This window comes from Phyllostomus discolor, chromosome 13 (genome assembly GCF_004126475.2).
Source record: "Phyllostomus discolor isolate MPI-MPIP mPhyDis1 chromosome 13, mPhyDis1.pri.v3, whole genome shotgun sequence".
NCBI lineage: Eukaryota > Metazoa > Chordata > Mammalia > Chiroptera > Phyllostomidae > Phyllostomus > Phyllostomus discolor.
In genome coordinates this window covers 39,938,440-39,959,003 of record NC_040915.2, presented here as the reverse complement: position 1 = coordinate 39,959,003, position 20,564 = coordinate 39,938,440, and the positions used below count along the sequence as shown (strand labels likewise).

The 20,564-nt window shown below is 64.7% G+C and overlaps 1 protein-coding gene across 1 annotated transcript in view; it reads right to left on the bottom strand.

Moving 5' to 3' along the window:
* Positions 1-1,332: 1,332 nt before the first annotated feature.
* Positions 1,333-20,564, bottom strand: part of GNA12 (G protein subunit alpha 12) — a 36,725-nt gene continuing 17,493 nt past the window's right edge. The window contains exons 2-4 of the mRNA XM_028527285.2: positions 17,996-18,211; positions 4,605-4,655; positions 1,333-2,803 (exon numbers count right to left, since the gene is read on the bottom strand). Of these exons, the coding sequence (XP_028383086.1) occupies positions 2,234-2,803; positions 4,605-4,655; positions 17,996-18,211 (837 nt within the window). The 3' untranslated portion in view covers positions 1,333-2,233. The remainder of the gene's footprint in view (positions 2,804-4,604; positions 4,656-17,995; positions 18,212-20,564) is intronic.

Sequence of the window (20,564 nt, the reverse complement as noted above, 5' to 3'; positions counted from 1 at the left end):
CCAGATTAGCTTCTGGTCTTGGAGTGACCATAACGCAACTCACTTGTTTTTCACCCGAGGAATGAAACGACACCAGGATAAGGGTGCCAGGGACCTCTGTAAGCCACAAAACCCCACACCATCTTCGCAACGACTGCTCCGCCAACGGGACAGTTCAAACCCGCTCAGCAGAGGGCCCCGCGTGTCCTTCCTGCAGGCAGCACGACTCAGAGACCGGCGTCTTGTTTCGAGGAAGTTTATTGTTACATTTTTGCAATAATAGATGAGGCACAGCTATCTCCTGCTTCTCCAATATCTCAATAAAAAAGACAAAAATCAAGGATAACAGTGGGATTAGGATAAAAAATTACAAAGCCGAGGTTTTAGAGACAAAGATGACTACAGCCTAGGTGTAGCAGAGTTGTGAACGGGTTAGTTTCGCCTTGCAAACAGTTCTCTTCTGTGGTCACGACGAATCCCAGAACTCAGAGCCGACGCCTTCGACTCCTTCCTCCCGGGGCCCAGGGACGCCCAGGCTCGGCGGAAAGGCCACGGGGTCGGGGGCTGAGCCGGTGGGGGTCCCGGCCCCTCGCACGCGCGTGGAAGTGAATGAGCAGACGTGGTGGGCCGGTTCGAGGCAAAGGCACTCAGACGGGGCTGCTGGCAGGTGCGCGGGCAGCCAGGGTGGAGAGGAATAGCGGAACCCTGCGATGAGCACACCGACGCGACCGGGCACAGTGACAGGCGGGGCCGCCCCACTGTCATCGAAAGCGAACCTGATCTCAGAGCCGCCTGAGCTGCCAGGGCTCCCTCCCTCTGAGCCGTGCGGGCGGCCCCGATCCCGGCACAGCCTCTCGGCCTGTGAAGAGCCACGGGAAGGAGCACGGAACAAGCAACGTCTTTCTGGCCAAAAATCAAAAGCAGCTGAAACCCTCCAAACGCCGCCACTCAGCCTCGAGCACCAGAGAGAAAGGATCTCGTGTTGTCTCCTCATCAAGCACACGGGGGAACAAGGCGGCCTCACAGGCAGGCTGCCCCCCTCTTCTTCTGGGCCGGCCCTGCCGCGAGATTCAAGCGTATGTGGCCTGCTGACTCGGAGCCAGGAGGGGTGCCAGGGGACACAGGAGGGGGGCAGTGGCTGCAGGGCAAGGGCCCCAGGAGGTGTGAGTCAACCACAGTGACATCCCGGGGCCAGCCACAGAGGAAGACTTTTCTCTTTTCCTTTAGTGCCGGGGAAGTCCCAGGGCCAAGGCAGGCTCCGCAGCAGAGCAGCAACCAGTGGCGACAGTGGAATGCAGTGTCCTTGTGCACGGTGTGGTGCCTGGCAGGAAAGTGGGCCCGCTCCCGCCCCCAGCTCCCGCTGGCCCAGCTGAGAGCCGAGGCCCGTGCTGTGTAGGCGCTGAAGAGGCGGGGACCCTGGGCCGGAGCCGGGCCGGCAAGGAGGGCCGAGATGGGGACGGGCTGCAGAAACTCGGGTGCTGCGGCCGCCGGCTTCCTGCAGGGCAGTGTCAGCGGTGCCCCCGCAGGGGCATGAAGGCAGGCTGTGCTGGTAACCCTGCAGCTGCCGGCCGAAAGGGCAGCCAACAGCAGGGATCATCAGGAGGGCACTCCTGAGGTGGGACAGTCACCCGCAAGGCCGGTTGGGTGTCTTTGCCAGTGGGCAGGGGAGGGCAGGGCGGATCCAGAGTAGTAAGCACCGCTGTGCGCCTAGAGGGGAGAGGGACGCGGCACGTCCACAGACCCGGGGAAGGTGACAGGCAGGAGGGGCAGCGCACACTGGGACAGTAAGGCAAGACCGCACCCGTGGGGTCCCACCCCACCCTCCGAGGCGGGCCCCGGGCTTCACCCGAGGGCCTGCGCGGGGGCCTCTCAGGAACTGGGCACGGGAGCTTCCAAAGGCAACTCGCTCACTTTGGGAGGTGGCGCCGGGACCCCTGGCGGGCGGGGCGGGACTGCGTTAGCAGCATCAGTGTGCACACGGCCTCCTACGGGCTACGGCGGCAGAGCTTGGGGTTAGACCTGCAGGTTAGGGAGAGCGCCGTGGGCGAGGCCGGCCGGTCAGTGTTTCGTCATTAGAGAGAGCGCGCACGCTCGGTGACGCTGCGTCCGACGGCGCGGCGCTGCTGTGCGGGAGAGCGCGCTGTGCACGCGCGCGCGCGCGGCCGCCACGGGAGCGGGCGGCGCGCGGAGTCTCAGTAGTGTGCACCCCCGGGATCCAGTAGCTCGCGGAGGCCCGCGCCGCGGCCGGGCCGCCTCACTGCAGCATGATGTCCTTCAGGTTCTCCTGCAGGATCGTGTCCTTCACCGCGTGGAACACGAAGCGGATGTTCTCCGTGTCGATGGCCGTGGTGAAGTGGTGGAAGAGCGGCTTGCTGCGGCTGCGGCGCCGGCGGTCGAAGCTCTGCACCAGGAAGCGCTGCACGTCCTCCAGGCGGTGCGGGTCGCCCTGGAAGTCGGGGAAGTGCTTGCGGATGCTGACGCCCTTCACCTTCTCCACCAGCAGGTCCGTCTTGTTGAGGAAGAGGATGATGGACACGTTGAAGAAGAGCTTGTTGTTGGCGATGGTCTCGAAGATGTTCATGGACTCCACCAGCCGGTTGGTGCGCCGGTCCTCCATGAGCACCTGGTCGTACTCGCTGGAGGACACCATGAACAGGATGGAGGTGATGCCGTCGAAGCACTGGAACCACTTCTGGCGCTGCGACCGCTGGCCGCCCACGTCCACCATCTTGAAGGGGATCTTCTTGATGACGAAGTCGTGCTCCACGATGCCCTTGGTGGCCTTCCGCGCCAGCAGGATGTCCTGCTTGCTGGGCATGTAGTTCTGGAAGACACGCGGGAGAGCGTTAGGGCGGAGAGCGCGCGGGGGCGGGGCGGGGGGCGGAGGCTCAGGCTGGTTCTGCGAGGAGCGCGGCCAGACCCCGGCCGCGCTGCTGCGTCGTCACGCTGGAAGTGCGCCCGGGGCGGGGAGCGGAGGGACCCGGGAGCCCCCTTCCAAGCGCGGGCAGGCCCTCCAGCGTGAGTGAGGGCGCTGTCGGCACCGCACCCATGGGTCTCCACGGGAAACCGCGCGCACCGTCTCCTCCACAGGCTGCTAGCCGCCTTTCTCCGCTTCTGCCCACAGCTACCGTCTAGTCCCCCAGCTTCTGGAGCGAATGCGCTCTGAAACCTCGCTGCGGAATAAGTTTGCTCAGGCCTGCAGCACCCATGATGCCACTCGTGGGGAGTGCTGAACGCCTTCAGTGGTGCGCAGGCAGGCAGGCTGGCGCGGGAAACCCAGGACCCGCTGGTCCCGCGCGCCTGACCCCCATGCCCACCGCACGCCACCCGGGCCGCAGTCTCCCCAGACTGCACAGGGCCACAGCGCCCCAGGGCCGGCCCCACTTCGTAGGGCAGATGGGGGCCGGACAGAGGAGACAGCGTGGCTACTCGAACACGCGAAAGGAAAGGAAAGGAAAGGAAAGGAAAGGAAAGGAAAGGAAAGGAAAGGAAAGGAAAGGACAGACGGGAGAGAGAACCCCCGACTGGAGGCCACAGAAAGGGGGCGAGCACCAGCGGCCGCCTGTGGGCTCGAGGAGGGTGTTGGTTCGAGCTGCCGGGGTGAAGCAGTGTCCCCAGGGACGCGTCACTGACTCCCGGGGAGTCCCCAGACTGGCTGGGAGGGGGTGCCGCTGTTAGGGAACCGCTGCCACGTCCTGGGAGCGATGCGGTGTCCTGGGTGGCACTTCTGGAGCCTCACCTCTCAGAAACGGCTCTGAAATACAGGGTCCGGCGGGAGTCACGCCTGCTCGAGTGTGGTTGGTAGGGTAATAATATGGATGTAATAGTTTATGGATTTAAAAAAATTTTTTTTTGATTTACTTAATTTCACAGAGAGGGGGAGAAACATCAACATGTGGTTGCCTCTCATGCGCCCCCGACTGGGGACCCGGCCCGCAACCCAGGGCTGTGGCCTGACTGGGAACTGAACCAGCAACGCTTCAGTCTGCAGACCGGCACTTAGTACACTGGGCCACACCAGTCGGGGCTCATTTACAGTTTTCATTTGAACATTGCACTTAAAATGTCCTATGGTGTGCTTGCGTGTGAAAGTGTTGTTACGGAGCGACATGCTTATGATTTTGTCACAAAAGCTTCTGTCGTAAAACAGGGGGTGTTACCTGTGCTGGGCCCTGTACTGTTGACGAGATCGCACAATGACAGACGTGCCCTGGGCAGCGGGCGTGGGGCCGACGGGACCAGTCGGACCACAGCGGTGACTGTCCTACCTGGGGTTCAGGACACCCTCCGTATCTGTCCACGTCTGAGCCTTCCAAGTGGATGGTCAGAGTGCCCGGCCCCGGGGTGGGCACTGGGTTCGAGGACTCCCCGGGACGCCCCCTCACTGCTGATCTGCAGCGACTGCGGGTCTGCGACCGAGGACGGAGTGTCCCCCCCAGATGCAAGGAGACCCTCGCCCCAGCACGCACTCCCCGCCGCCCAGCCCCAGCGAGAGCGTGACGCGGCCACCCTTCAGGTCACCTGGCGCGCCCACACGCCCGCGTGCAGCGGCGCCGACGCTGCTCTGGCGTGCTCACTGACGCCACGGCCCGGGGGCGGAGCCTGGACGGGCGGCGCTCACTCACCAGCTGGCCGATCCGGTCCAGGTTGTCCAGGAAGTACTTCACCGACTCCCCCTGCCGGGAAGAGAGAACACCCACGACTCAGTCCCTGCGCGGGCCCAGGCCCCCAGACAGGAGCACTCGCGTGTCCTTGGGCCTCCGCGTGAGCAGGGAGGCCAAGGGACGGGTCTAGGACTGCACGGAGACATTAAGAATAACACACTTCTAAGTTAAAGAATGCAGTTTCTCCAGTCGTGACCCAGGATTCACGCTCAGGCCGGTTCCAGAGCACGCTGCTGCACGCCGGTGGTGCTGGGGCGGGCTGGTGTCCCTCTGAGGTTGGGCCCGGCCTGCTCCAGGCGGAGACCACGGGCCACCCTCCGGTGAGGGTCCTGCCTGCTGCAGGCGGCCCGCATGCCGCAGGGGCTCTGGTCTCCCCTCGTGCGTCAGGAGGGCGGACCTGCTGCCTCCGGTGGGGACCTCCGTGGCGGAGTGATGCGTTCTGCTCCATCCCTACACACTCGGGTCGGACACCCGCGGGCCACCCCCTGGCTGGGAGCGCAGGTCAGGTCAGCCGTGGGGCACAGGGGGCACCCACGGGGCATCCCAGTGCCGGCCCCTGCAGAGCTGACCAAACAGGTGGCCGGTGAAAACGCCCAGTGCCCCCGCCCCCGGGGCACCCCTCCCCGGGACGTCGCCGGGGCAGGGAGCTGCTGGGGACCAGGGTCCGAGGTGCTGCAAGCCCCAGCCTCCCAGGCTCCGTGGGTGGCGGCTGCAGAGTACGCACCCCAGCACGCGTCTCAGAAAAACCGAGGCGGTGAGGCCACACGGGGCGCACAGGCTGATAGCCCGGCCCCCGCCGGGGGACAGCGTGGGGAGGCACGAGTGACAGCCCCAGCCTGCGAGTTCGTGGGAGAGGAGGCGGCAGCTGCGGACCCACCGTTCCCCACGTGCCCCAGACGGGGTGCACAGGAAGAGAGCAAGGAGCACGTTCCCTCTGGCGAAGCAGCAGACCCCCCATTTCAGAGCGAGGGCCCTCAGGATGATTTCAGGGGACAGGCGCACTCATGCCCCCCGCCCCCCCCCGCCCCCTCCGGCAGAGCACAGAGGACAACGAGAAAACTCGGTGTCCCTGTGACACCGGGGACGCTGCGCGGCACCCTCGGCTGCGGGGAGAAAGAGGCCGCCTGCCCCGAACCCAGCTCCTACCCCCAGCAGCCCCCCACCCCCTGGATGTGGGGAAGCGCGCACCCCCCGCCGGCCGCTCCACTCCCGGGTTGCTTGTTGGCACATCCAGCCCCCCCGCCCCCCAGGGCGGAGAGGAAACAGGCGGTGAGGGGCAGCTGCGCGGTGACCTGACTCCTGCCCCGCTGTAATGCCCTGCTCTCTCCCCGCCCCCGCTGCTGCTCGTGTACGGGGGCTGTGGGAGGGCCCCTGGGGCGGCCCCCGTGGGTGCCCTCAGGGCTGCCACGCCCACGCCAGCACAGCAGATCCGGCCCTCGGCCTCGCCATGTTAACTGCCCGCCGGAGTGAAGATGCCGACGTCAGCTGGAGGATAAAGGGACACTCGTGAGATCCAGGGCACAATCCACAGCACCCGCCGTGGGAGAGCCGGGAAAAGGGCTCCGCCCCTCGAGGGGAGCAGGGTCGGGCGCCAGCCGGGACAGCCCAGACGGGGAATCACTAGACCAAGACGTTCAGGCGGCCACTATAACGGAGCCCCGTCAGGTGGCAACGCGCTCACAGCGAGGGAAGACGCGGCGCGTCTCAGCAGAGGAGCAGGGAGCGCAGGGAGCGCCGATGGAGAGGGCGGCTTTGGCACTCGAGCATCTGCAGCGAGAGGCCTGGTGGGTGGGCTGGGGGCAGACTCCAGACGACACAGGCAAGAGCCGTGAGCCCCGGACTCGGGTGCCAGAGCCGGCCCGGCCCCAGGAGGGGAAGAAGACCGGTAATAGATGAAGACGGCCCCGGTGGGGCGACCTCGCAGGGTCACCGGACGCCCTCACGGAAACCGACAGCAGAGCACAGGGAGACCCAGACAGGAGGAGTGCTTTTTTAAAAAGGCAGAGAACTTTCCAAATTGGGTTAAAGACATAGATTTACAGATTCCCGGAAGCTCCGCCACCCCAAACAACAAGTGCGGAGGAATCGCACTCGGGACCCTGGGCGGCAGGCTTCCAGATGACCCGCAGGCCGGAGAGGGAACGCCCTGGTCTGGCCCGACAGGGGCTCTCGTGCTCACGTCGCCGGGCCCCGGGCCTGCCCCTCACGCCGCCCCCACTGGCGGGCCAGGCGCATGCGGGGAACCACAGCTTGTCAGGAGCGAAAGCGGTGGCTGGAGCCCGCAGCTGACACACCGTGCCCAGCCTTGGGCAGAAAACCACGAGACGTGCTGCAGGGCGACGGCCACGGTGTGAAGAGACCACGCGAGCACCAGGACCGGGCTCAGATACAGCAGAGGTGTGGGGACTGACAGGTCGGACACGTGAAAGGGCTGCGACGGCTCTGCTAAGGGCAGGGCCACCCCAGAGGACTCCGGTAGCACGGTGGTCACAGCCGAGGCCGGAGACCACCGCTGCCCCGGGGGCCGGGCCCGCGGATGGCAGTGCAGCGGGACAGCAGAACGCGGGCGGGGGGTGTGTGTGTGTGTGCAGGGGGCGCACGGGGGCGGGGCGCACCCCAGGAACCAGCGCCGTGCGGCCCTCTCCGGGTCGGAGCGCTGTCCCTGCAGCCTCCTCCTCAACACGGAGTCCCTGCTCTGAGGGCCGGTCCCGGGTTGGCTCGGTCGGCCTCTAAAGGGAAAGTGTCCTCTCTCCGCCTCTCCACCCTCCTGCCACCAGGCCGCTCCGGCGCGAAGCAACCTGGGGCTTTGTCGTGTGACCACAGACACGAGCAGTGGCAGAGACGCTGCATCTTGAAAGTATGAAACACAGAAAACCTCCTGGTGCCTTGAGGCCGAGGACCCAGAGCCCACGGGGAGAGCCCCGAGTGCCAGGCGGGACCCCGGTGCGGCCAGGTCTGCGCGTGCTCGCCCGGGGCTGCTCCTCCCCGTGACCCGAGTCTCGGCCCGGGGAGGGAGGGAGGTGCTGCAGGGTGACAGGAAAGCCGTCCACTGTGGCTTTCCCAGGCCAACGTCCGAGCACTGCCGCCCTTGGTGGGCCACACGGCCACCCTGTTCTGCGCACACCCCGCCTCGGCCCGAGCGCCGGCCGGCCAACTGGGGACTTGCCTGCCCCACGGCCTTCCCAGACACCACACACACGGAGATCCAAGCCCACACGGAGCTCGCCTGTGCTTTATCCCAAAGACGTGCCTGGGACACGATGGGGAGCCCCGAGGACGCCAGGCCACAGGCTCTGAGGGTCCAGGCAGTGCTCACACGCCCCACGAGGACCAGCAGGCCGGTCTCGTAAAGCCTGTCGCTGCCCCTTTAAGTCTTCCCAACCCCCAGCTCCCGCCCGGCTCACTTCCTTGCACAGGCAGCTTATCCGGGAGCTAAGTTTAGCCGCCACCATTCCCGATCCTCCCTCCAGGGACGTCCCCAGGCCTCGGCCCTGGGGCTGCCCCCGCGACCCACCAGGCCCTTGCTTGCAGGACAGGAGGGACACAGCGAGAGGCCGTCAGCCCCCCGGGGGACAGGGTCCCTCCTCACTAGTTGTGGGGGTCACTCTCCTGCGGGACCCCTTCCTCCCCGCAGCTCCTCCCGTCCTTCCTGGTTCTGACGAGGCCGGCCGGCCAGTGTGCTCGGTCAGTGCGCGCGGCCCATGACTCATCCCGGGACGGGCTGTTGTTGTGCGCCCAGGGCAGCGCGACTCAAACGGAGTCGCAGACACAGACAGACAGGCCTTCCGGAAGCCAAGCCTTCTCCCGCCACCGAGAGAGACGCGGCCGGGGAGTCTGCGCAGAGGCTCGGTGCGGTTCGAGCCCCGCTCGACAGGCTCCCGTGGCCCGACGGACCGCTCCCCGTGCCCGCTCCCTCCCACGAGGCCCGTGGTGACCTGCCCGGAGCCTCCTCTGGCTGAGACGCGGGGATGGCTCGGGCTCTGCGAGGGGTGCACCTCCCGTCCACTCGGCACGGGGACGCCGACACGAGGGCCTAGCGCCCCGCTGCCAGTGGGACCGCCACCCCGGTGCCAGTGCCATCGCCGGCCCGCCTCCGCCCCCGTAACTGCTGAGGACAGAAACAGACCCCGCGGCACGGGCCCTCGCTCCCCAGCCAGCTTCCCGGCCCTGCACGCGCACACTCTGGCAGCCAGGTCCTCCTCCGAGGGCCCGAACCCGCAGAGACCGCCCCGCGGTGCGGTCGCCGGGGTGGCGGCTGTCAGTGGGCAGATGGCCCCTCGAAAGACTGTCCTTGTCCTCCTGTGGGGGATGGTCACCGGAATCCGGCGCTTAGTCACTGCCTGGAGGCCCGTCCGTCACGCCGAGTGCCAGAGCGCAGGACAGCGGCAGGCCTGGCTGTCCAGCAGGGGCCACTGCAGGGCCTGACCCTCCCTCAGCCACCTCACCAACACCACAGGCCACAGCGCTGCCCCGCCCTCCACCTCCCGCCACCAGTGGGTCCTTGCAAGCCAGGCAGAACCCCGTGCAAAGGGGACCTGCCATGGACGCTGTTTCCGACCCCAGGCCACTCCGCCTCAGAGGCCGGGGACCCGCCACGGCTTCGTGTCCAGGGGGCGCTGGGCAGGCCCCGCACAGCACCAGCTGACGAGCCCAGCAGGACCGAGGACGGCCCGTGGCCGGCTCAGCCGGGTAACAACGCCACTCCCAGCTTCGCGGCCACTGCTGCACCAGGCAGCGTGTCACTCGACGCATGTCCCTGCATTTACCCCAGTCACGGCCCGCAGTCCCCGCTGCCCCAGGTGGAGACACCAAAGCCCAGGAGCCCGGGTGCCCAAGGTCACACACGCTGATCAAGTCCACAGGCCATGCTTCCACCCGCCCACCCCGAGTGCAGGGCTGCGCCCACTAGTGGGGCTGACCGCCAAGGCCCACAGGCAGAACGGGCAGAACGGGCACCGTTATCCCAGCCGGACAGGCCAGGCTGCCAAGCAGAGCACACACCCGTGGCCGGGCAGAGCTCTGAGGCCGGCGGAGGCGGGCTGGAGCCATGGGTCGGGGCGCTGCTCGCTGGACACTCACCCGGCCGGTCCTCCCCCGCCTCCCCGAACCAAAGGGACAGAGGAGGGCTCGGGGCCGCCGTGGTGCTGCTGGGGTCTGAGTCACCCGCAGCGTGGCTCTCTGAAGCGAGAGGAGGCAAGCTGCCCCAGGAGCCGGCAGTGCTGCGGCCGGCCGGGGGAGAGGGAGGCGGGGGCCCGCGGCAGGGGTGCCCAGCCGCTGCCCATAAAGGGCTCTTGTGCTTCCAGCCCCAGCCCCGCCCTCTGCAAACACCCTGACCTCGTCCTCTGGGGGCCAGCACACCAGGGGCCTCGGGAGGCCCCTTCCCGTCTCCATCCACAGTCGGCTGTGAAGCGTCCTGCCAACAAGGAGACACCCGCCGCCGCCCGGGTGGGCCCGTGCCCAGGGTGACTCGCAGGAGAGACTCGGGCCCCCACGGCCCAGGAGCGAGGGGCCGGGAGCCGGGGCCGCCTGAGGGCGGCGTGGGAGCCAGCGCACGCAGCACGGTCCCTTTGATGCCTCCGGCAGAGCAGAGCCCCGCGCCAGGAGGGCGGCCGCGCCAGCCGTCTGAGCGAGCGCCTCGGCCGAGGGAGCGCCCCAGCCCCTGGGCCCCCTGGGCAGCTGCCCTCCTGGGTGGGAGGAAGCTCCCTCGGACTGGCCCCCAACTCGATTCTCAGCTCTCCACGGCCCGTGAGCTACAGCTCGTGCAAGACGAAGAGGGTGATCCCGCCCGACCTGCAGAGCGCAGGGAAGGCGGCTCCGAGCGCGGCACCCGCCGGCACCCGTGTTGCTGCGGCCTCTGCGGCAGGGTGTGCCCGGCCCCGCGACCCCGGGACTTCCACTGCGTGCTCTTCTCAGCCCGAGCAACACACACGACCGGCCCTCCGCCTTCGGGAAGGTTCCCTGGCCAAGCCAGTCGGGCTGAGTAAAGTGACCTCTCTTTAGAGTCAGTGAGAGGTGGAGGGGGGCGTCTTGGGAAACCACTTTCATTCGCCACACAGCCTGGAGACCGGGCCTCCGTCAGCAACTGGGGCCCCCGGGGCCCCGTCTCTTTTCTCTGCGGCGGAAACGGGCTGTGAAATACAGGTCCCGTCAGCTTTCATCCCTCCAGCCCTGTGCCGGCCCCATGGAACCCAGAGCTTGGGCCCTGGGAGCAAGTACCACCGCGTGAGAGGCTCCCGGCGGGACGCCCTCGAGGGCCAGGCGGGCTGCTTTGGGGGCCCTTCCTTGGAACAACACGGGGTTTGTCCAGGAGCGGAGCCAAAGGAAATGCAAGCCACCCACAGCCGGGGCAGCGGGAACCTCCCGGACAGAGGGGACGTTTGAAAGGTGTCAATAATTGGCTTCTCAAAGCAACGAGTTTTCCACCCTCTCACACGGAGAATTTTGCTTCGTATTTCCAAACACGCGTTCTGAGCTCAGCAAACAGAGGAGCGAATTGTAGGGTTATTTCATGACATCTTGCTTCTTAATGCTCAGGGAAGACATGATATTTTGTGCACATTCTGGACTAAGACTAGTAGACGAAGCTCATTTTTAAAAGACAGAATTCAATGAGAAGAGTAGATTTATTAAAAAAAAAAAAAAGGAAAAAAGCCCCAAACCAGTGTGCTGGTTCCTGGGGACCGGCCAAGGCTGAAATGAGCACGAATGGGAAGCCGGGTCCTCTGCCGCTGGCCTCGCCACGCCCCCGCCCCGAGCTCACCTGGGGAGACTGGCTCACACCTCACTCGCACTAACACGGCCCCCCCCTACCCGCTGCCACACAGAGACCCCGAGTCTGCCGTGAGGCCGAGTGGGAAAGAAGGGGAAAGACATGAAATGGGCTGGTGCGCGCAGTCACCCCAGAAGTGTGGGGCCGCGGCCCAGGGGCAGCAGGGTCCCTGGGGCCACAGGCTGGGAGCCGACCCCAGGTGCAGACCCCTATCTGCGGGTGTGGGGACGGTGGGGTCTGCTTTCTTTCTGACGCACACACGGATCTCCTCCCCGGGGTTCGGGGACCCGCATCGTACTTTCATTTGACGTGACGCTAAAGAATTTCCTCTCGCTCAGCTATTTTGCTAAAATCCTAACTTAAAACGAAAAAACAAAACTGATCGCTTTAACTCTCATATTCTTACTCGAGGGAGGGGGAACCAAGACGTTCAAACCGAGAGACCGCCGGCCGGCCAGCGTGACGGAGCAAGGCCTGCCCTCCGGGCCGGGGTCACTTCTGCGTGCGTCTGCGTCCCTGGCCCTCTGAGGATCAGAGGGGCTGAGCCCCCGGTCCCAGCAGCTGGGCCACTGTGGGACTGGTGCGGCAGGTGACAGTCCTCCCTGCTTCCCACAGCAGAGGCCCCCGAGCCTGGGGGCCACACTCTGGCCCGGTCCTCCTAGGGAATCGAACCCTTGACGTCCGTCATCACTTTGTTACAAGGTAAGGGGCAGGTCGCACCGACTTTGCTGGTGGGGGAAGCTGATCCGAGGAGACTCCGTCCCCCGCCGTGGGAACGGAAGCACACGGCGTGCCCCTCGCTGTCTGGGCCCCCTCCCGTCCCCTCCACCGCGGTGCTCGGGGTACGAGCAGCTTCTCTCCCGGCTTACTGCCGGATTGTTGCTTGTGGGCCAGTCCCGCCGGTGAGCGGTGAGCATGCTGCTGAGAACGTTTACACGCGGGCCCGTGTGCAGAGCGAGGGGTGCACGGCTGGGCCCCGGGGCACACACCGGGTAAACCTCAGTGGATGACACCGACCTGGTTTTCGGCGGTGCTGTGCCGAGTCACATCCCCGCCACGCCAGGGTGGCTGGGGCTTCCTGTCACTCTGCGCCCTTGCCAGCTCTTGGAACTGCTGAGTGTTTTGGCTCCAGCGAATCTGGTGAGCACGGGGTAAAACCACCTCCTCCTCTTGGGGACGGCTGCTCAGGCCTATAGCCCGTTTTTCTGCCGGACCTCGAGCTTCTCGTGTGCGTGTGGAAGGTCTTCAGACACGCTTCTTGTGTGGTTACAGGTGCTGAGCGCACTCTCGGCTCGCACCGCGGCTGCGTCTCTGTACAGAAAGTTCCCAACTTGACGGTCGTCAGGTACCAACCTTCCCCTTTTGCGCTTGCACCTGTGATGACTTCAGACGTTCTTCTCCACACCGGGGTTACGAAGGTTCTTCCACGTGCCCTTTATTTCAGCCTGGAATCCACCTGGAGTTGGACGTGTGCGTGTGGGAGTCCAGTTCAACGTTCCCTGCGTGGCTCTCCCGACTGACGTACCCAGTTCCGCACCAACGCCTCCACCGTACGGAAGTTTCAGAGAACAGTAAGCCCCAGGACCCGATTTATCAGACGAGGGGTTATCAGACACAGTCGTCTTTACCTCACGTTCCTCTTTTTTCTAAGCCTTTAAAAACTAGAAAACCGGCCTCAGTGAGGGGTCCAGGCCAGCCCGGCCACGTGGGCGTCAGCCTGCAGGCCAGTGTGCTGACCCGGCGGAGAGACGCCCCTCCTGCTCTGCCCCTCCTGCTCTGTCCCTCCTCAGAAGCAGCCTGACGTCCCGTGTCCTCGGGGGAGTGCAGATCAAAGCCACGCGGCGGACCACGGACACGCAGTGTGCGCAGCGGGGCCACACTTCCCCCTTCCCAAACCCACCGCAGAGCTACGGTAATCAGAACAGTGTGTCCCAGGCACAGGGTGGCCACAGAGCAACCAAGTAGAACGCAGAGCCCAGGAACCAACCCAAACACGCACAACCAACTGATTTTCGTCAGGAGTGCCGAGACCTCTCAGTGGGGAAGCACACACGGCCCACAAGTGGGGCCGGGACGGCCGCGTGTCCACACGCAGAAGGAGGCCGGGTCCCAGCCTCGCTCCACACCCCAAATTAACTCCGGGTGGACCCACCCGACTGCAGGAGAACCGCCCGAACTTGAGGAGAAAGCCCGGTGCTCCCGACCGTGAACGTGGCGAGGAGTCCTCCGACTTGGCACCACGCGCCCGAGTGACGAACCGGCCTTCGCTCTTCTCGTTCTGGACCCTCCACCTGGAAGCACCCCCCCCCCCCGCTGAACGAGGCGCTGCTGCTGCCCAGCTCTCTCCCTGCCCGGAGACGTCCCGCATGGCCCTCAGCGTCCCGGGGTTCCAGAGCCTCTCGCTCGGGCGCCACCGCCAGCGCCCGCTCCTCTGGCAGACGCCCGCTCCTCTGGCATCTGCTGCCGCTCCGGGAGGAAGGCTGCCGAAGTGTTACTCCTTCGAAGTCCGTCTCTGCCTCTTTCTGCAGCTGCTTTCAAGACCCGTCTGTCTTCGGTCTTCTGTGGTTCCAGCACACGTCTCAGTTAGGGGTTCTTTCTTATTAACGCAGAAGCCGGTTACGTGTTGTCAGCCGTCATCTCTGCAGATCCGGCCTCCGCCCCGTCGTCCTCCTGCACCTGCTGCCTGCGCGTGGGTGACGTTTCTCTCTGCCCGCCGCGCCCCCCGCCTCTCCTCTCTTCCCCTCCGCCTCTCCCCCCACCCCCTCCCCCACCCCGGCCTCTGCGGGCCTTAACACTTCCTTCCGGTGGTATTTTCTAATTTCAGGAGTTCTAGTTTGCTCCTCTGAAATCTATCCCTGTTGTTCTAGGTAGTGCCCGGTTTTCCCCGAGGATGCTGTCTGACGTTCACCTCTCCGAACCGGTGAGAACGACCTGATGACCTGTGCCTGGCAAGTCCAGGGTCTGGAGACTGCGGCCCTGGCTCTGCCGTCTGTGGTTCCTTCTGACCCCGGGCACGGGCCTGGTCTCCTCATGACTCGGGCCACCTCTGTGACGCCCGCCCTCAGAAACGCCGTTTGTGGGGGTCTCTGAGGGTTGGGGTCCACAGGCCTTCTCCAGAGGCTCTCCGCAGCTTCGACCAGGCACCGAGGCACGCTGCCTGGCGGGGTCACCCTGAACTGGGCTCTCAGCACTGGGTCCTGGGCCCACGTCCCCAGGGGTGCCAGCCCGCAGGTGGCACTGCTTTCTGCCCCCTGCCAGGGGTTTGCTTTTGCCACCTGAAATTGCCACCTCCTCTCCAGACCCTGAAGAGCCTGCCAAAAAACCGCAGCTGAGGTTCGTGGTTCAGCTACCTGACCGTGACCGTCCCAGAACAGCAGAGTTCCCAGGGCCCCGCCTGCCTGTCCCCGGGTCAGGCCTGGGGCTGGCTCTTCGTCACCCATCAGGCCTTAGAGGCTCTCACGACGGAGCCGGCGGCGTTTTATCTGGCCCTTAACCCTGTTTTCTGCACAAGTCTCTGGGCAGTCGGTGGGCTGTCACCCAAAGCTGGAACCCTTACAATCACGACCCGCACTGGGAAACTCTGTTGCTTCACCTTCCTGCCACCACGCACGAGGGTTCCTGTCCCTGAGGCTGCAGCCAGTGCAGGACAGTCATCCCCACAGTTGCCGCCACCCTAAGTGGCCCGGGGCTGCCTCGTCACTGCTCCACCGTGCTTTGTGCTTTCCCGCGGTCGGCAGGCGGCGGCGATCCTGGCTCCTCTCCGAGCAGCTTTCAGCCGGGACCAGCCCTCCCCCGCCGACCCGGAAGCACTCTCCGGCAGCTGGGACTGCGTCCCCTGGACACGTGAAAAACGGCTTTGTAGAGGTTCCGGATTTTTTTCCTAATTTGTCATTTGCCTTTTTCATTTTTTTTAATGCCGACTTTCGCCAGACAAAAGCTAGAAGTGTTTACTCAGTAAAACCCATTATTCTTTTCCTTTAGCTTTTCTGGCCTTGGTACCACGTAAAATGTTCCACGATTAACTCCACTACAACACGCATCCCGTTTCCCCCGGGCCATCACGTCGCCGGCGTGCAGAGCCCCAGACGCAGGGCTCCGCGGCCGCGTTTTCCTCGCGGACCCGTGTTGCGAGCGCGCGCTCGCGCCCCCTCAAGGAGCAGGTTTCCGAGGTCGGCAGCGGTGTGATGTGCTCGCGAGTGATGGGGCCCGGGGGAAGGCCGAGACCGTGAGCCAGAGCACGTAGGCCGCCCTGCGGTGCGTGACCGAGAACAGCAGACACCTCTGCTTCCTGCTCCCGTGCCCTTGGGCGCGAGCCGCCCCGAGGGGGACTGAGCAGGCCAGCCCCGGGACAGCCCAGCGAGTTTCCCCGTCTAATCTCCCGTCTAATCTCGGCCGGGCGCCCTAGGGCAGACGGTCTGGTTGTCCAACCGGGGCTGGTCGGAGGGTTGCTCGGGCCCCTCCCACTTCCACGCGGGCCCGAGGAAGGCTGGCTTTCCGCTGGGCGTCACGCGGTGAGGCCAGTTCAGTTTGAAAGTTGGAAACCCGCCCCCACACCGTCCACACCCAAACTAGGAGGCACCGTGTGACCTTCCAGTGTCCGAAACAGAGCCTCGCTTTACCCAGGAATCACTCGCCGACTCCTGACGCTTCCGACCCGTCCTCCAAGTAGACACGACGCGTCCTGCGTGTATGTATGCACGCATGCACGCACACACGCGTATGTACTTAACCGCAGACGTGTGTGGGCGAGAAACCGGGCCACCTCCGCACCCCGAAACGTCACTCGGGGACACACGGACGCCAGCGGTGCCCGCACGCGTGTGGGCGGATCTCGCGGGACTGCGGGGAGCGACGAACGTCCCCCTCAATGCATCACAGACCCCACGACCCTGTTCAGACAACCCTCCCCAAGGGAGAAAATTCTAGAGACGGGGAAAACACCAGTGGCTGGTGGGGGTGCGGGCTGGTGGGGGGAGGTCTCTGAGGCGGGGACCCCCCCCCCCCCCCGCGTCGGGACGCACGCAGACGCACAGGCGGCGACGAGACAGGCCCGCGCATGCGCACGGCACCGACGCCAACGCCGCGGCCTGCGGTGCCCCTGCGGTCCCGGGAGACGTCACCACTGGGGGCGGGGGGGCGGGGCACCGGGCTAAGGGCACGAGGGACCTCCCTGCCCTGCCGTGTCAATTCCCTGTGAATCTGCACCTGTTTCTAAAGGAAAGGTTTCTTGTTTCTAAAAGGTGTCACGCATTAGGAGAAACGTGTTCCCGACAGGAAAGCAGAAGCAGAGATGCCCAGAGCAACGCGCAAAAGCATCGACCCAAACGGCTGTACGTCGCTTCGGTCGCCTGGCTCTGGGGCCGAACTCGCACCGCAGCTGCCGCGCGAGAAGGGGAGGAAATGTGGGGGGGGGCCAAGAGTCCGCTGCAGAACCCTCCGCCACCGCCCCACCCCCGCCCAGGCTCCCCTCCGTCCACAGGCCCTCTCCCGGCCCCCTGCTTTGTTTTCCTCTCGCACGCACAGGCAAACACGCACACGTGTGGGCACACAGGCATGTACACGTGTGCACACACACACCCTCCCCTGCTCACTTATTCACTGTCTGTCTCCCGCTCCATATGGACGCAGATCTGTCTTCCGTTTGTTTGCGGTTTTTCCCGGGATTTGAAGTGCCGACACGTGGTGTCTGCCCCACGAGCGTCTGCCGGAAGGGCAGGGCCGTAAATGAAAGACGCACAGTGGCGCGGGGTCTCCGGGGGCCACAGGTGCTAAAAGGTCACTGAACACCGATCACGTGCCACTGCGTCTCCCCACTCAACACAGGAGAGTCACGAGCCCCTAGAAAACCCACCTTGCTCTCCCAGGGGCTCCACCCCAGGGACCCCCACGGCCCCCCCAGAGCAGCAGAAGGTCCCAGAGGGACTGGAGCAGCAGCGGCTGCTGGCGGCTTCTCCGAGACTCCGCGCCAGCCGAGCCTCCCAGGGGTGGAGGGAGGAGGCCCTGGGACCCTGTTCCCGCCCGTGAGCTTCCCCGGGACTCTGGGCGGTGCCCGCAGGAAGTCGCCCTAACAGGAAGGGGGGGCTCTTCTCCGCCCGTCCCCACCCCCCTACCCAGGGCTGCGCTGTGAGCGCCGGCCGAGGGAGCAGCCGGGCAGCGGGACCCCGGGACGGACGGGCCTGCACAGAGACCCGCCCTGTCACCCCCAGACCAGGGTGGGCTCCCAAGGTGCCCACCCGGAACCAGCCGAGCCCTGCCGAGCGGGGCCCAGCCTGCCAGCCGGGACGCTGCCCTGAGGGGCACTGGTGTCCTGCCACGGACGAGACCGAAACCACCTGGGCTCGCAGCCTCACACGGAGCTCCAGCACGCGGAGCCCTCCGGGCCGTGAGCAACGGCTGACCGAGCCTGAGCGACCCCCCCCCCCATCTAGACAGCTTGGTCTGCTTCATGCTGTGCTTCTGTTGTTGAATTTTAGCACACACAGTAACTCCCGGCTTGCCTGTGCCTTCACAGACTCTCCAAGGACACCCACCCACGGCCCAAACCGGCCCGCGGAGCAGCCCGCGGCCAGGAGGGCCCACTCACCAGCTGGAACTCGCTCCGGCGGCTGTAGGCCTCCCTGATGCCGGAGTCGCCCCAGAGCGCGCTCAGCGCGGGCACGTACAGCTGGAAGGTGGCGGGCTCCACGGGCAGCCCGGCCTTGTTCTCGAAGGCCATGAGGAACATGCCGTGCTTCTCGTTCTCGGGGTGCTGCCACCGGATCCCCAGCTTGTCCCGCGCATCCACCAGGACCTTCGAGCCCTAGGAGACGACAGGAAGGAAAGGGCTGACTCGTGCTCGGGAGGCCAGGCTGCAGCGGGGAGCCCCGACATGGGGGCCCGGCGGCAGAAGGCAGGGCTCTCGGGCTGTCCGTCCGTCTGCCCAGCGTGCCACCGAGGCCTGTCTCGGTGTGTCTGGCCGGGGCACACGTGCCTCACCCCCAGGGACAGGGACGGGCCGAGGCACGCACGCGTGCACGCCTGCGGCAGGCATGCCCTTCACCGCTACGCGTCTGCAGAGCTCCTGGGAGGGACAGGCTGAATGGGGAGGGGGCGGCAACCAAAGCCAGCCCCAGGGAACAGACCTCGGCCACGGGTGACGGCGACCTGAACAACCGCCACCGGCCCCACCGCTGTCACCAGCCCTGAGATCTGCCAGCCTCGCCCCCCGCCCCCCCAAGGACACAGCTGCGGGCTCCAGCCCAGAGCGAGTGCAAGGACACGGGCAGGGGGTGCCAGTCGGAGTCAGGACACGGCTCGGTCACAACACGGGGCGAGTGGCTGCCCACCGACACGGGCCGGGACCCCGGTCCGGACTCCACGCCCCCGCCGCCTGTGACGTAGAGACACGACTCTTCCCTATTTTGCTTGTTCCCTCACCGTTGGGGGCACAGCGTGTGTTTTCTGACCCTGGGGACGGGGCAACAAATCAAACCTGAGCTCTCCTCCCTCGCCGCCCCACCCCACTCCGCCCCTGGGTCCCTCCAGCTCCCCACTTTTCCTGACGGCATCGCCACGAACCCCCGCCTGCCCAGAGGGACCGTGTCAAACAGGCTTAGGAACCCAGAAAGATGCTCCACAGGACCCGCACCCCGCACAACAAAGGGTGGGTGAGCACAGAGAAGGGAGCTGGGTCAGGACACCAGCCCCCCCCCCGCCGCAGCGGCCAGGTGACCACCCGCCCACACCGCACGCCTGCCTGTCTCACGGCCCAGTTTCACGAGGGGCTCAGCCCCGCGAGCCCGTCAGATTGAGCCCCTGCCCCACCGGGACGCTCACTTGTGTGTGTCGGAGAGGAAGGCCGGGACCGGAACCGACCCAGAGGCCTGAGCAGCCGTGGCCCAGGCTGCCTTGGCCCCCGTGCAGACCAGGCCTCCCCTAATTACGGGGTGAGCGCCGGTCTGGCTGGAAAAAAAAAAAAAAAAAGCACGGGCCATCCGAGGAAGGCGGTCTGCCTCCCTACCGCACGCTGCCACCCAGGCCGGCTGGAACCGGTCCAGACGAACTTCACCCAGACACGAAGTAATCCTCTTTTTAAAAGGCAAGGAAACTGGGAAAGCTGTCCGCGAACACTGAATCACACCAGTTCGCTCCAGTTTGTTTTCTGTACCGTAGCCACCTTATTTGGAGGAAAAAAAGGCAACAGGAAAAAAGATGTCTCTCTCTTGTCCTTTTAAATTGTCCTTGTCGAAACCACCAGCAGCAACTTTGCTCTGAATCCCCAAACCGACTAGGAGTGTTTTCTGCTTTGGGACATCTGCTGGAAATGTGAGTCTGCGTCGTCCCTCGGAGATAGCTGGGGGTCTGTCTGCGGGAGCGCTACACGGGAGTGCTACACTTCCCTACGTGTGTGTGTGCTACACTAGAGTGCTACACTGGAACGCTATGCTGGAGTGCTACATTTCCCTACGTGTGTGTGTGTGTGTGTGCTACACAGGAGTGTTACATTTCTCTACTTGTGTGTGTGTGTGCTACACGGGAGCGCTACGCTGGAACGCTATGCTGGAGTGCTACATTTCCCTACGTGTGCGTGCGCGGCTGATGGTCACACCGTCTCCACCTCCAGCCAGCGCCACGCCCACAGGCAGCACGGTGATAAAAGACACCCTGCCCCTATCGTTTCCCTACAAAGACACACAATTTCCTAAAACACACAAAAACAAAAAATCCTAAAATCCATATACACTCAAAAGGAAAAAAAAATATATAAGGCAGAAGACAATTGGCTCTTAGGTCTTGTTAATAGCTATCAGGCAAACTGTCTTTCTTGGTGCTAAGTGTTACTATTTTCTCTGTAACGATACGTTTTATCCAGTCACCCAAATATACACAGTTAAAGGCGTAAGCAGTTTGATGACTTCATCTTAATACTATGTAACACTTTAAACTGTTCAAAGAACACATCTTAAGACAATTTACAAATCCAGCAATTCAGACTTCTAGTCAAAGAATAGGTTCCCTGTCTGCTGCGGGCGTGGATTTGGGGGTTTTCGGTTTTGCTGGATGAAGACCAAAAATCGCAAATCCTGTTATCACATTTCAAAACACGTTCTGTTAGTTGAGCCCCCAGTCAAACCAAACCTCCTTAGACGGGCGGGCCTTGGTGAGCGCGTCCC